This window comes from Crinia signifera, chromosome 4, assembly GCF_055691185.1.
Source record: "Crinia signifera chromosome 4, ASM5569118v1, whole genome shotgun sequence".
NCBI lineage: Eukaryota > Metazoa > Chordata > Amphibia > Anura > Myobatrachidae > Crinia > Crinia signifera.
Genome location: NC_139220.1, coordinates 109,878,540 through 109,895,307, shown reverse-complemented (window position 1 = coordinate 109,895,307; position 16,768 = coordinate 109,878,540). Strand labels below are relative to the sequence as shown.

The window sequence follows — 16,768 nt, the reverse complement described above, 5'->3', positions numbered from 1 at the left end:
TTAGACACTTACACAGAAAATTAATATGCAATCGGCCACTTAATTTCCTAAATCACAGCAACTTTATACTAATTTAAATGGTTATTCAGTTCCCTCATAAAGGAATCTCTCTATGCATGACATGTGATCATGACATGGGAGACCTATAGGTTTGTAATAGCCACACTATCGTTTAAAATTCTGTTTGGGGGTTTCCACCTATATATAGTGTGTAATCACGTAACTAGGAACCTTTAAAAAGGTTCCTAGCGGTTCGATGGAAGCTAGTTGTGACCAGAAATGCCGTACATCGGCACTTCCGGTCATATGGAACGCACTTCCGGTTGCGGTGGAACGCAATCCGGAAGTGCCATTCACAAGACGGCGATAACAACGCCGCAATTGCGGAGACAAAGGGGGGGGCGATCCATCAAGCGTAAATGGATCCCCTATCCCCCCACTGCACCACCAATGTAAATAAACATTTTACTGGCACATTAAAGGTCATATAGGACCAAAATAAAACGTCTTTGATAGCCGCATATAGGGACTTCCGGGTATATGGAACGCACTTCCGGTTGCGGTGGAACGCAATCCGGAAGTGCTGCTCGTTATAGACGCCGATAAACGCAGCTTTTTTGGGGATATGGGGGGAGAGATCCATCAAGTGGAGTTGGATCCCCTATCCCCCCACTGCATCACCAATGTTAATAAACATCGATGTAACTAATCAGAGGACATTTACGACCATAATAAACGGCCGTGACAGCCGCTAAGCAAGCTGGGTAGTCCAGCCCATAACATTAATTCTACATAGTAAAACCTCCAATACTTATGTATACCATTAAATATCATGTAGTTACTGGATTAGTAATTCAATTGGATAGGAACAGCCATAATTTGTAAACTAATACAATAGTTTTCATTAACCCTAACAGGAAGTGATGTCACGATTAGTCACTATATATACCTGGGCCAGGAGATAGGGCATTTCATTCCCACTGAACCTTCACACTGGTACACATCTCCAAAAGGGTAAGCCATCCATTCCCAGTTTATTGTGTGCTAAATTTTGCATCTGTTAAACCATGCTTTGTAGAAACTGTGACTTCAATGGAATATGTTTATATAAAAAAAAAAAAAAAAAAAAAAAAAAAAAATGTACACATGAAATTATTTAAGAATGTATTTATATTCTTTCACCAGACAGTGACAACCCTGTTTCCGATCAGTTTCTGACTATACATTGGTCACACCTTATTCTCGAATATACCTTGGTATGTATGCTAGATCTTTTTTGCTTCTTCTATTTTTCCTTGTCATAGTGGAACTAATTGTATGGGAAACATTCCTCAAGGAGGCTACCCGTGGGGGTTAATCAAGATAGATTAAGAGTAATCTGAATACCATGCCTGTTAATCTACATGACAACAAATTAAAACACCCATCAAGTCTACTATGGACTAACTTTTAGAAAATCCTATGATATGTGACACCTGTTGATTCAGAGCGTCTCATTTCCCATAGATCCAGGACGGTTCCTGAATAAGTGTGTCTACCCTACAAGGCCAATGGGCACAGTTTGAATACATCCATTAAGCGTATATTAGAAAAAGGATCCCATATCTGTAGGTATTTGTCCTTAGAGACCTATGCAAACTAATTTTTCATGTCCTTATACCTTAAAAAATATTTTTTTTAATCATTATAAAGCAGAACCTTCTCCTAAAAAGTGAACGGAGTCTGGGAGGGTACAGCAGGGTAAACACCCTATAACCCCGAAATCCCAAGGTAAAAAACTTCATTTTAATAGTGAATCCTGTCTTGAATTAAAAAGTACAAGAGTATACTTATACATTTATATTTTTGTGCATATGCCCACAGTCTCACAATTACCTGCACATGTATGATCTGAGTGTGCGGAGCTAATTATCGGGAGACTTAACCCGCAATTAAGAAAGAGAACGCTCTTGTGGAACAATAGATGTTATAAGATAACAACTCTCCAAGGTAATTGACAACTCAGTAGAAATGTTCTTCCTCCCTTAAAATCTTTTACCCATAGTATATGCCTTATACCTGAATATTCTCTTTAAATGGAAATATCTTTTTTTAGGTACCTGTTCAAATTCTTAAAGTCCTATTACACATAAACCCAGTCGGAGACGTCCATAGTAAAAACACTGTGGAATTTATTCTTATACTTATCGGTATGTCAAAGCCATAAATATATTCCTAATCTTTCTTCAAGTCATCACCATACTTCTTGGAAACCATTATTTTTCTTGTTTTCCTCGTCCTTCTCTTCATTCATCTTTTCTTCCTATCACCTGCCTTTTTCTCATCCATCATCACAATTTTTTGTCAAATAATAATTGTCACATGCTGATAATATTAGCCTACAACACTGTAAAAATGATTTTAAGTAAAGTCCGTCTTTGTAAATTATTATTATTTTAAAAATTGTTATTGTAATTGTATGATATTTAAATGATTATGCAAGCTGCAAAATTAAGAATCTGTATATGTTTATGTTCATAGCGAACCCCTGATGAAGTCCCGTGTTGGGACGAAACGCGTTGGGATCGTCTATTGTACTGATACGAACTGTACCACTGAACTTTTTATGATCTGATCTAACCACCAGTATAGTGTGGACCCAGAGACATTTTAATAAATTTATATACAAATTTTGGACTTTACTTTTATGTGTTTGGAATTCCAACTTAAGGCTTCATAGATCTAATTATTGAAGATCTCACCAAAGGGCGCCAACCCACAACTGCTACTCATATATATATATATATATATATATATAGTGGCCTTGGCATTCAAGACCTTACCTCATACACAGTTGAATGTGAGACGACAACAGCGTCTACAAGTTATTGCCTAAAGATCCCACAGACGCCTACAAAAAGGAGCTGGACAGTGTACTTACGAGAGCATATTGACAAGGACATATCACAGAGAAATTAAAACATTTTCTAACACAAAATAATCCTACAGTACCGATCTTTTTCACTTTGCCCAAAATACACAAAAACCCCACTCTGCCTCCTGGACGTCCAATCATCTCAGCACAAAACTCTATTTTCCAACATATTTCCCAATTTAGTATCCTACAACCCATCATCCGAGACCAGCCCTCATACATTATGGATACCACAGACTTTCTTAACACTTTGAAACAATTCTCAACGGTACCACCCAATACTTTGTTATGCGTTATGGATGTTAACAGTCTATATACTTGTATCCCCCATGATGACGGGTTGAATGTGATTAGAACTTTCTTGGCTGACAACAAGATGGATTCTCTGGACCAGGAAGGTTTTTTGGAATTGTTGGGACTGACGCTCAAGAAAAATTATTTCCTGTTTAATGGAAAATTTAACGAGCAGCCATCTGGCTGCTCAATGGGAAGCAATGTGTCCCCGTCCTTTGCGAACATTCATATGTTCAAGGAAGAGAAATCCATGTTCTTTGAGAATGATGAAACCAAGGACAAAATCATCATGCTAATACGTTACATTGATGATCTATTTGTATTGTGGAATGGCAGCGAAGCAGAGTTTATGATTGCTATCGGAATTCGGAATTGCTATAAGGAATTCGGACATTAAATTTACATATCAAACATCGTATCAATCAATCAGCTATTTGGACGTACTGATAAACATCGAAGATGGGGTAATTAGCACGGGGTTATATACCAAACCCACCGATAAAAATAATGTATTAAGGGTAAATAGCTTCCATTCAGTGCCAAAGTCTCAGATGCTGAGAGCAGCAAGAATTGTGAGCAAAAAAACGAGCTGCCCGCGGTCCTGGATGTGATGACAGAAAAATTATTGGACGGGGGATATAAACGTGATCTATTACAGAAACAGAGAGAAGAGGTCCTCCACATCTCAAGAGACACGCTATTGAGCAAGAACAACATCCAGGAGAAACAACTGAAAACAGTTATAATACATCCAGCTATGTTCTCCCAAGGGCGTCCAGAGCCTTATGGCCCATAGTGAAGACCGATGATGGACTCCCGGCACTGAAGAACAAACGCCCATTAATCTGCCACACATGTGGCAGAAACATACAGGACCAAATTGTACACAATGACATCACTGGCTTCACCTCTCTTTGGAGACAGAGGCCAAGAACTTCTTGAGACGACCAAATGGGTGTTACAAGTGCATTCAATGCACAACGTGCCAACATATGCTCACGGGCAACACATTTGTACATCCCAGTAGTGGTAAAGTATTTCCAATCAATCATGTGGTTACATGTACTACCACACATGTCATTTATGTAATACAATGTCCATGTAAGCTCTTGTATGTGGGCAAAACCATTAGATTATTACGCACCAGGATGGCGCTAAACAGGTCAGCCATCAGCAAAGCCCTAGGGGGTACAGAAAATGAACAGCCAGTGGCAAAACATTTTGCCCTAAAGAAACACAAATTATCTGATCAGAAACATACCATAATTGACCACATTCCAGAGACCCTGAGAAGAGGCGACAGGGATGGAAAACTAGTAAGAAGAGAATCTATGTGGATACACAGACTGAATAGCATCAAGCCGCATGGACTTAATGACAAACTGTCGTTAGGAATCTTCCTGTGATCCTTAATAGGATCAATCAGTGTACATTTCTTTTCCTCTCTGCTCATTCTTACTTTTGACCTAGCCTCTACAAAGACTGTAACCGTCCTATACCATGTGGTACCCGCATTAACTTGTGTACTTTTGTTTCTTCTCCGCTTAATTCTTTCAATCCCTTTAAACTTTCATCTAAGATAGGATTACCACCATTAAGGTCTTATAAAGGAATGACCTAATACTGTGTGCTTTTTCTTCCTCTCCACTAATTCTGATTGTCCCTTTTATTGTTTCTCTTGTGTATTGATGATTTGTGTGGTTACAATGACCATACTAAAATAGAAATTCCTGTACTTAGAAATTCTGCACAAACATATTGGGTGAAATGTAATAGGATGAGATATTCAGAAAGTGAGAGATTTGGTAAGAAATCTCCAGTTTTTTTAAAGCAGCAATCATCTACACTGCAAAACCAGTGTAATTTTGCAGTGTAAATGATTGCCGCTTTAAAAAAACTGGAGATTTCTTACCAAATCTCTCACTTTCTGAATCTCTCATCCTATTACATTTCACCCAGAGTCTCAGTCGACACACACTTAGTGGTGATTCGGCACTGACAGACAGGGTAATCACTTAACTACTGTATCTTTTACTGTGACCCATAGTTTGCTGACTTTCAGGCCATACAGGTAGCATGGAGCTTTATACAATTAAAATAGTGATAATACACACTAATACAGCGATAACACACATGCCGACATTTCAATACGCTGTTTCTACTGGCATCCCGCTGCGATCATTTGGGGTGGCTGCACTACTTTTTTGACAACCACCGACCGATTAAAACACTGGGCACAGAACCAACAGCTGAACCTTACCCTGGAACACCTACACACCATTGTTACCATCGAAAGTTTTATCACTTTTATGAACAAAATTGCGCTTAAAATATTTTATGGATATACGCATCTTAATATGAGGGGCGACTAATCCCCGAAACTTTGTTTTTTTTGCCTGTGTGCTTAATACAAAGATTTTTTTTGAAGAAATCCCGTCTGAGTGCCGCTATTTGTTCTCAATCTACAGTACCTTATTTTATCTGGAAGGCACCGGGGTATTGCCACAACAAGGGAATGCCGGTCCGACTAACTAATATATATATTATTCTACAATTACATATCATTTGTGGGTTGTTATATTATTACAAGCAGTCATTTATTGTCTGAATAAACCAATGTAAAAGAGAGGGGGGAGATGGGGTGAAAGTAGAAAGGAGGGGATGTGTTGTCTTTTCTACTCACTGAAAACAACATTATAATGTTTTTGTTTCAGGAGCGGTAATGAGATTCTATGAGATTACTCATGTATAATGACAGCCTCTGGCATCTATGTTCAGTGATTTGCTAATCAGCATCAGATTGCAGAGCTAGTAATAAAACAAGTAATAGGAAAGCAAATATTATTTACATACTAGAATAGCAGATTCTCCATCTGGCAGATTACCCAGATGTTATCAGAACTCAACATTAATTAAAATAATGTTCAAATATTAGTATCATTGTTTGTAGAAATAAACTGTAGAAATTAAAACAGGAGGTGATGCAAAAGGATATTTAATTATGATCGTCTATTCAATTTGGCAACAGTGGAAATATTTATTAAAATTTATAATTTGTGTAACTTTTATTTCAGAATGGTTTAACACTGAACAGAAGAAAGACAAAGAATAAAATCAAGACTGAGTGAAATGACAACTATGCATAAAAAAAGTTGCTAGCTATATTTGGTTAATAAAATAGGTATGTACTTTGTAATATGATGACACTATTATTCTTATAATTATTATGGTTTATTCAGACACTGGACAGTCGGAACATTGAACATCGACTGTCGAGTTACAGAACCGGATCCTGTCAGAACAGGATGAAAATGGCCATGAATCGGACAGCCGGGGACGTCTTGACAATCAAATTCGGGATTGAATACCCCCCCATGGTCTTCTAATATATGTCCTCCCACAAAGATTCCACACCCATAAAGTGATAAAGAGGAGACAGGCTTCTCACTCAAGGATATCCTGCACCCCAATAGTGTAGGCAAATGGTGATTATGGTTTGCATACACAGGATGAACGATACCTTTACAAGTTTGAACACACTTCATCCTGTGTAGGCAACACATACAGTAATCTCAATTTGTCTACACTCTTGGGGTGCAGGGTACCCTTGAGAGAGATGCATGTATCTTTTCTCTCTATCACTTTAAGGATATATATTAGAAGATCATTTCTAAACATAATTTCCAACCATTACTGACTGCGTGCTTTGTTTGTATTTATGTCCTTTGGTCAGCGGTGGCTCCTACCTCTGCAGAGGAGGGGGGCTTCCTCAATGCAGGCCCCCTCCATCCGCTGTCTCGTGCTCCTGGCCCCCCGCCGCTGCCGCTCCCAACCACTGGTCTTGGTCCCTGGCACATGCGCAGTAGATTTTTCGGTACAGCACATGCACTGTGGGCTTTTGCAACAGCCCACAAGAGGCATATTCAGGGTCCCAGGCCCTGTCCATGCGCAGAACCCGTTTTTTTATAGGCTGCTGCTCAGCAGCCCATATAGAGGCATCCTGGAGGTAGGAAACATTTCCCAATGGGACTGCCTTGGGAGACTGGCAGGTCAGACTTCCAATAGGAAGTCACTGCCAGTCACAGTGAAGTCAAAGCAGTCTCACAGACTGCATCTGGCTTCACTTAGACAGAGAACAGTGGCGGATTTTACCTGAAGGGGCTGAACTCCTGGAGCCCATATGTAAAAACCGCCACTGCCTTTGGTCATCCTGATTGAGGAGGATAAATGAGGAGTTGAACACACCACAAAGATTTGTTATATATGAGTATGAGAGGTGGTTGATTTTTGCACATCTATGACTAGAATATTGTTTGTATATTCCTAGCTATCCAAGATGTTTGTAACAATCTCTCTGCCAAGTTCCTAAAAAAAACGGTGTGCAACTGATGCTGTTTTGAAGGCAAAATAAAAGTCACACCAGATATTAATTTGGTTTATATTTCTCTTCTGTCCATTAACTTCGCATTTTGCAAATTGCTAAAAATAAACTATCAACCCTTCTATTTTCAAACGCATTCTTACTTTCAGGGCTCCTTTTTCTTCTTTACACTGAAGATAGTTCTTAGTGACATTGGCTTTATGTTTGTGGTCATTGTCCCACTGCAGAAAAAAATTGCCGCCAATCAGATGACAGTTGTATGGCTTTTTTACCTCAAATCTTCCATGAAGACCACTTCTGACCAAACTACTCTGAGAAGTAGATGGGTGTACCTGGGTCCCACTGGTTTCTGACAGTTTTGAGCTGATGGCACTGCTGGACATCTTCTGATTTCAAAGAAGGAGAAGTAAGTGTGATATGTCACACTTTGATGCACTAAGTTTCCTTGTCTGACCATGGAGTCCATGGACCTTAACATTGCCCATTTCTTTGTGCTCCTTCAAAATAGCTTGAACAACACATCTTGAATCCAGAGATCTTTGCCTGGGAGAGACCTTGCTGATGCAGTATAACTACCTTGTGTCTTTTTGCTATGCTCAGTCTTGAATTGATGTATGGCATAGGACATGAACATACACATACACCATTTACCTCATCTTTGTAGCATAGTTTGGGTATTACTCGCCCAGTTTTAAGCCACCTACACAGCTGTCTCAGTTAATGACTGTTTCAACCTATATATAAAAATGATGATATTTATCTCCCAACCATTATCCTACAAAATCCCTAATTTTGTGCAAGTGTACCTTAGAAGAATTGATGTTGTTTTGAAGGTAAAAGGTGGTCACATCAAATATTGATTTGATTTAGATTTATCTTCTGGTCATTCACTTTGCATTTTGTTAATTGATAAAAAGAAACTATTGACACATCTATTTTGAAAGCATTCTCATTTTACCACACCTACCTAAAATCTTTCCTACAATACAAAAAGGCTGAAGAGCTAAACTAATTGGACTAGAACTTGCTATTTATATTGAATTCCAAAGAAAACTTACATTTATTGGAAAACAAATATAGAGATTGTAGTATTATAAAGGGAATAATGATAAACGATCATTTTTTTTCTTGGTCAATCTCAGTCTGATTAAAATAATTAACAACTCCCCCCCCCCCCCCCCCCTCCCATAAATACTTTTGAGGGGGGGGGGGGGATAGATACTTTCTGTCCCAGTGTTGATTGATCAACATTCAAACATTCAAAACATGGAGGAATACTACTGCAATCGATAAAAAGGAATTATGCAAGCAAAGTGTAGAAACCTTACCTGATATAGCAAAGCCACTGAATCCTACCGCAAGGACAAGGAAGGAAATCGCAATGCCCTTTGTATGAGAATAGCCAACCACAAGTAGCAGTGTTGCCTCCATTCCAAACCCTGCACATACACAATCACAGCGAGACATTTACTATAAAGTGGTTACTTGACTCACACCTTTCAGCAATCAATTCAGCAGTGTTATCATTACTGTGGATGTTAGAAACAAGAAATTGGTATACAGCATTATGGGGCAGATGTATTAAGCATTAACAAGAGATAAATGCAAGGGTAATAGAGCCAGATGTATCAAGCTTCAAAAGTGAAAAAATGTTTAGTGATAAACAGACAGCCAATCAGCTCCTACCTGTCATGTTACAGGCTGGGTTTGAAAAATAACAGGGAGGAGCTGATTGACTGGCTGTTTATCACTCTCAATTTTATCACTTTTGAAGCTTGATACATCTGGCCCATAAGGAGAGATAAATGCCCAGCCAATCACCTGCTAACTGCAATTTTACAGCCTGTGTTTGAAAAAAGTAAGAAGGTGATTGGCTGGACACCTATCACCCTTGCATTTATCTCTTGTTAAGGCTTAATACATCTGCCCTATTGTTTCTAATGTCACTTAAGCTCAACAGGCCATGTATGACCTAATGGGGGGTTGCCGAAATCCTTGCTTCAGCTCATGCTCAGTGATGGGGGGGTCCAAGCAATGTTAAAGCGGGGTTTCAGCCAGAGCTCCTCTTGGTGACAAAACTCGATGAAGCACTCAGACAGCTATACTGTATATGCAACAAAGGTGAGTGCAGCAGTAAGTGGCATGGCTGTGCAATAGCAGGCGTGGCCTCCCGGTCCTAGCACTCATTTTTCATCACTCCAGGTGTCTGGGAGGTGCGGGCTAATCCCAGTGAGTGCTGTGGCGGTATTCGATCATTAGGTTCACACCATTGGGTCCACCACTGAAGGTCGACACATGAAAAAGGACTACACGGCTAATATCGACAGGGTCAAAAGGTCGACACAAGCATTAGGGGAAGGTCGACAGTCAAAAGGTCAATGTGATTTTTTTCCCCCATTTTTTGAGACGACATGTGTCGTCAGGCGATATTTCATGCCCTCCCATTCACTAGGGCGTGGAAGGAGAATAAAATAGTGTGCCAAACGTAGCGAGGCACCGTACCCGAAGCATGGGACAAAAAAGGAGGTGATTGGCTGGATGTTTATCTCTCCTGATCCCCCTTGCATTTATCTCTTGTTAAGGCTTACTACATCTGCCCCAATGTCACAGTGCAACAACCTGCTCCTGAGCTGGCACTCTGGTATCACCCCTCAGCAGGTGACACGTATGTGGCTCTCACCCCCCTTATGCTGTAAGTAAGGGATATTATACCAGCTGAGAGCTCATAAATACAGTCACATGGGCATAGACTTATCGCAATATTCTTAGTACCTCCACAGTTCATGATTTTTCTTACGGTTGTGGTGCTCAATATCTGCCTGCTCCTTAAGAAATCAGCCAGCTGCCCTCCGATGGGTACAATGATTGTCATTACCATGTGTGGGACTGCAGAAAGTAGGCCAACCTAAGTAGAAATATATATTGTTATTACTACAACGATCATGATGATAATGTGATATTTCTGTGAATGACACTGTTCACACACATAACGACTGTACACACGAGCCAATGCATTAGTGCATCTGGCTCTTTATGCAGATTGTCTTTGTCCTTTTAAGTATTGGAAATGAACATGTATCATAGATTTAGAGAATTGTACCTTGCTTATTGGAAATCCAAAGACTTCTTCAAAGTAAGCGGGTTGGCTAATCAGTAATAGATAAAACGTCCAGCTTCTGCAGAAGTTTGCCACTATGATTGCATACACAGGCATGGAGGTGAAGAATTTTTTCCAAGGGGTGTTAAATTTCTAGAAATGTAAAGAGAAATATTTCTAGTTGTGTGAATAGTTTATTGGTAATAGGCCCTTTTACTAGAACTCAACACCCGAGCAGAGTTTAATGCGTGCAGCCATTAAAAGTGCAGTGTCCTGATGACATTTATTTTGCTATTTTGGTACTTGTTTCCTAGCACGGCACCCAGATTTTCTACGTAAGGCACCGTAAGGAAATTTTTTTTAATATGTCTAACGCACCCCCCCCCCCCCCCCCCACTATCCACGCCACCCTGAAGCGTGGCGAGCGCAGCGAGCCCCGCGAGGGACAGCGGAACGTGTCCTCCGACTTTTTCATTACCCCACTATCCACGTCGGCGTGGAGTTGATCTTATATAGAGTAGTGAGCCACTGAGCCCGAAGCTTGGCGAGCCCCGCGAGGGGACGCGGATTTCTTTGCATGGATTCCGCGAGCCACGCTTCGGGCTCGGTGGCCCGCTGCACTCGCCACACTATATAAATTCAACTCCACGCCGGCGTGGATAGTGAGGTAATGAAAAAGTCGGAGGACAAGTTCCACTAAAGTCCACAACTTTCTTACCGCGGTTCTTGCAGAAGCCCACTCAACGTGTTAGACTCTGTGCCCCTGTTCTGGGTTACGTCAACCTCTTTCACTAGTTACAAGCATCCTTAACATTGATGCACAAGCAATTCAAAAACCCTGCAAAAATATAGCTTCCAAATTCCAATTTTGTCAGTACTCAAGACATTTAGCCAGGTCCACAAAAAAAACCCTAACGTAAAAATAACTACTTCTGATTGGCTACAAGTGTATGTAAGAGGTTCTACAAGTGTATATGATGAATATCTGATGTAAGAAAGAAGAAAGGCGCACACCTTGCAACTTGGGATTCGTATGCCTCTGGATACTATTTTCAATGCAACTCATTTAAGTGTACTTACACCCAGTGGACCGGATTCTGAGTTGGATGCAAAGTGCCAGCAAATGCAGACATCTGCCGCTGCTTCCTCATGTGTATGCATACTGTAACTCTGCTTTGTGATTTCCTGGCATCAGCTATAATTGGCACTTACACACACCCCATGCTAAGCACAGAAGATCTATCTGGAAAAGATGTCGCTTATGCATGCGTATTGTCTCAAACAAGCTGAATTTTTAGACACTGCCAGGAAATGGGTTCATTCTGTGCATCTGAAGTGTAGCTGCCCATTTCATAGATAGTGTAATCTTGCAATGCATGAAGTGAGCTGTCTGTTGTTGTATCCTCCATGAAGGTGCAAATGCAAGGTGCAGTGCATGCACAGTCTGCTGATAATTGCAATCTGCTTTTAGACTTGCACCCAACTCAGTATCAGGCCCATATTATAAAAAAAAAAAAAAAATTGACGAGAACTCTGAAGAGACCATTCTTATGGGAGCAGTTATTCATTATGAGTAAACCGCTTCGAAAACAACAGCTTATAAAGCCCCAGATACTTACACCAGCTGTAACTAAACTACAGCCTTCTCCTATACTTGTCTCAATGTATGATCTTTCTTCAGAACTAATAGTTGGGTGTGCGGCTGGGCTCTCGGTGGCATGCAGCAGCCAGAACACGTACCAGAGCATGCCAAACACTCCTGTATGGAGAAAGAATAGGTTTGTTTCAGTTTAACTAAAACTACATTATTGATCACTATAACATTGTAATGGTAAAATGTGTCCTTTATGCCCATACACAAGCAGATCTCCCTCAGCTACAGGGTCTAGCAATCAGTACTAGCACACTCTTTTGCGAAAATTGTACAGAATTGACATTCGACTTTCTGGCTGAAAAGTAGTATCTTATGGGCAGGGATGGAATGGGAACTATAAGTGGCCCTTAAGAAAGTGGCTTCAAGTGGGTGGCACCAAATCAATTGTAGGTAGAATGAACATCAAATTAGGCAGGATTAGTAGATCACTACACCTGTGTAGTAGCCATTGGCAGTCTAGTGTCCTCCAGACATTTAGGCTACGGTAACAAACCAAAAACCTCCACATAACACACTGAGACTGACCACAGACCCCCAAACCACAATCAAACAGACAAAAAACTCATTACTTTAATTCCTCAAAATATCACTAATCTTTCCAACCCATCACCAGTGAACAAAATCCCATGCAAAGCACTATCCCAGCGCAGATTGTAGTATTTTGCACTGCAGCTGTTCCGAGGGGAATTACCAAACCCCTGAAATTCAACAGAGACAAGCAAAAAGATAGAAACAGCGCTTGTGCAAAATAGTTATAGAATTTAATGTAAACAATTCATATACATAAAAAGATATACTCTTTAAAATTAATATAAGACAAAACAAAAAATAATAATAATAAAAATAAAACACATATAGTAAAACTTCAGGCAGTGATAAGCCGGTTTAGTAGGCATAAAAGCTGATAGCGTCTCTTTAAATGGCCATGATAGTTGTTAGCATGCATGCAATTAGTTTTCAGCAATAGCTTACTGGGTTAGTATATTAACTGGATTATTCCAAGCATTTAGTCCAACCTATGTGCACAAGGTTTTATACTTAAGTACATGGGTTCCGGCCTCCAGACCCCGATGGTGAACTCCGACCGCTGGTTCAGTCCTAATTAATACACGGTCATATCCGAGATTTCTCCACCAGTTCCAGGTAATAACTGCCAGAAGGTTTCCCCTGTAATCCTCTACGCGTTTCTCCGCCTCTTTTCCAGTAGTCAGCGGCTTCCTCAGGAGGTAGATGTTTTGTCTTATATTAATTTTAAAGAGTATATCTTTTTATGTATATGAATTGTTTACATTAAATTCTATAACTATTTTGCACAAGCGCTGTTTCTATCTTTTTGCTTCCATCACCAGTGAAGCCCAGAAACACCAGAGAAGGTGTTGCACCCCCCAGATATCACGCTCTCTTGTCACAATGAATATTGAGGGGCGCCCACCTTAAATGAGAATTTGCAGCATCGGTACGGGCAAAGGTTGTTTGTGTGGGAGATAGGAGGAGGAGGAGGACACTACTCTGGGCAGGGCCACAAAGTCACTGGTTGAGAGGTGGCCTCACAGGTGCTTCATCCTATCAGGAAGTCTGTGGCCTATCTGGCTCTGCCTATGGGTTTTCACAGTCATTTTGGGCTCATGCAATTTGGTCTAAAACAAATTGGTCATCACAATTACTGCTTTCCTAATCATACATGACACTGCTGGATGGTGGTGCACTTGGGCAGGCTTTATGTAACTCATAATAAAACATAATCAGATTTCATGGAGATCCCATTATTAATCCTTTGATTACTTTCAAGGTACTTTCTCCATCATCTCATGTCAAACCTCCTTCTTCGTCTCCCTATAGTAAATTAGACCAGAAGGCAATATATTGCACTATTTAATTCATTCCTCTGTGCAGGTACATGTAGCCTGAGTTAATTGTATTTCAGGGCCACAAGACATTAGAAGCAGCTTGTGGCAGTGATAAACACCCCTACTACTGCCAAACGGCTTCCTGGCGGCTGGACCACATAGGATACATTGCATCCTATGTGGCCATTTATTGGCCCGATGGGTCGAAATAGTGTGAAATAGGGCCATATCGTATAAGTGCATGGACATCTATACAAGGATGACTAATGAAGCAAGAAAGTATGAATGTATAGATTTGAATATAGGTACTGCACAGAAACTCAGTCACTGGGGAGTAACTCACAAAGTATTTTCCTAGAAACATTTATAGTAAACAACCTCTTTTTTTCCCTTTCAGAGCTTTAAGCATTGGACCGTGGACCAGGGCCGGCGCTACACACTCAGCGGCTCCTGCGGTGCAGGGAGGCGCCGGACTAAGGAGGAGCTCAAGCCTCTCCCTGCACTATCACTCTGCTTTTGCCGGGACACGGTGCCTCCTGTACTGTGCCTGTCATACAGACAGCGGTGCTGGAAGCACAACAACAATGCAGAGCTGACTACCGCATCTGCTATCGCTTACTTGGGTCTTCCCCACCGCGAGTGTCCCAGTTACCAGTATTTTCAGCAATAGCCTGGACAACACTGGGGCAGCTGCAATGTTGCTGTGCTTTGCGCTGCCTGTGTGACATGCGTGTGACACGCCTGGAGCTGCAGCTACAGCATGGACAGCCCTGCTTTCTCTTCACTGCCTGGGGTAGGTGTACTGGGCTGGGTGCCACCAACCCCAAAACTGCGAGGAAAGGGGGGAGGGGAAGGTTGTCTGGTAATAAACACTTGCTGAGTGCTTTCACCCTAGACCACCAGGGAAAGCAGAGTTATGATAGATAACCTGCTTATTTTAAAAGCAATTAAATATGATTATCTAAAACCACACAAATTAAATGTAAGACATCATTATATTTATTACCAATTATAATACTCAGCACAAAAGAATTGAACAATCTGTTAAAAAGCACTGGCACTTATTAAGAAAGGATCCTATAATAGGCCAAGAATTACCAGAAAGACCAAGTTTTATCTACCGCAAGGCCCCCAATTTGGGGAACAAGCTTACACAAAGCATGCACCCCAATAATAACCCCAGAAGAGGAATTAGAACAAGAGGTTTTCACAGATGTGGTTGCTGTAAAGCCTGTATTAACATCAAAGGGGATAAGAAGGTAGAAAATGTCTCTATTAATGGTGTGGACCATAAAATCCATGAGTTCATCACGTGCAACGTAAAAAATGTTATTTATGCCATTGGATGCACATGCAACATGTATTACATTGGAAGGACATCCCGCCCCCTAAAAACTCGCTTGGCAGAACATATAAGAAATATTGAGAAGGGAGTGGAAACTCATTCACTACCTCTCCATTTTAAATTGCACCATGCGAGTTCTATCAAACACATAAAATCTTTTGTGGGATTAAAATTCATAGAGGGAAATAACCGCAGACGGGACTTCAGCACTCAGTTAGCGAAGACTGAGATGCAGATGATTTATAATTTTAATACATTAAAACCAAATGGCATAAATACTGATTTCGAACTCAAATGGTTTTTATGAAATTTTATACTGAGTTTTATACTGTATTTATTAACCGTATTTTATCATATTATCGATGGTCATTATGTCTTTTATCGGTACTTGTTTCCTAGCAGGGCGCCCAGATTTTCTACGTACGGCACCGTAGTGAAATCGGATCGCATCGCATCGTATGCCCTTAATGGCATCCAATCAGATGAGATCCAATTTATTATCTTATCCTATCTTTTTAATGGGCTAAGTCAGAGAATACATTAAAAAGATAGAAATCGGATCGCATCGCATCGTATGCCCTTAATGGCATCCAATCAGATGAGATCCAATTTATTATCTTATCCTATCTTTTTAATGGGCTGTCAGAGAATACATTAAAAAGATAGGATAAGATAAAAAAATCGTATGACATACAATGAGATGGGATCCAATTTTTTTATCTTATCCTATCTTTTTAATGGTGAAAGCGCCTAAATACATGTGAAAGATAGGATGCCCCCCACTATCCACGCCACCCCGTAGCGTGGCGAGCACGGTTGACGCCACCCCGCCATCAACGTGAACCCGAAGCGTGGCGAGCGCAGCGAGCCCGCGAGGGGCGGCGGTACGCGTCCTCCGACCTTTTCATGCCCTACTATCCACTAGGGCGTGGAGTGAGAATAGAATAGTGTGGCGAGCGCAGCGAGCCACCGAGCCCGAAGCGTGGCGAGCGCAGCGAGCCCCGCGAGGGGATGCGGATACCTTCACAGTTATACGCGTCCCCTCGCGGGCTTCCCAGGTGTCCATGGCGACGCGGACACCTGGGAAGCCCGCGAAGGGACGCGTTTACCTGTGAAGGTATCCGCGTCCCCTCGCGGGGCTCGCTGCGCTCGCCACGCTTCGGGCACGGTGGCTCGCTACGCTCGCCACACTATTCTATTCTCACTCCACGCCCTAGTGGATAGTAGGGCATGAAA

At 41.1% G+C, this 16,768-nt stretch overlaps 1 protein-coding gene and 1 long non-coding RNA gene across 2 annotated transcripts in view; one reads left to right on the top strand and one right to left on the bottom strand.

The window, feature by feature from the left end:
- LOC146074284 (uncharacterized) overlaps positions 1-16,768 on the top strand; it is a 307,386-nt gene that overhangs the window by 92,040 nt on the left and 198,578 nt on the right. The window lies entirely within an intron of this gene.
- Positions 1-16,768, bottom strand: part of SLC17A8 (solute carrier family 17 member 8) — a 66,851-nt gene that overhangs the window by 24,275 nt on the left and 25,808 nt on the right. The window contains exons 7-10 of the mRNA XM_083179645.1: positions 12,306-12,445; positions 10,690-10,839; positions 10,362-10,494; positions 8,918-9,028 (exon numbers count right to left, since the gene is read on the bottom strand). Of these exons, the coding sequence (XP_083035771.1) occupies positions 8,918-9,028; positions 10,362-10,494; positions 10,690-10,839; positions 12,306-12,445 (534 nt within the window). The remainder of the gene's footprint in view (positions 1-8,917; positions 9,029-10,361; positions 10,495-10,689; positions 10,840-12,305; positions 12,446-16,768) is intronic.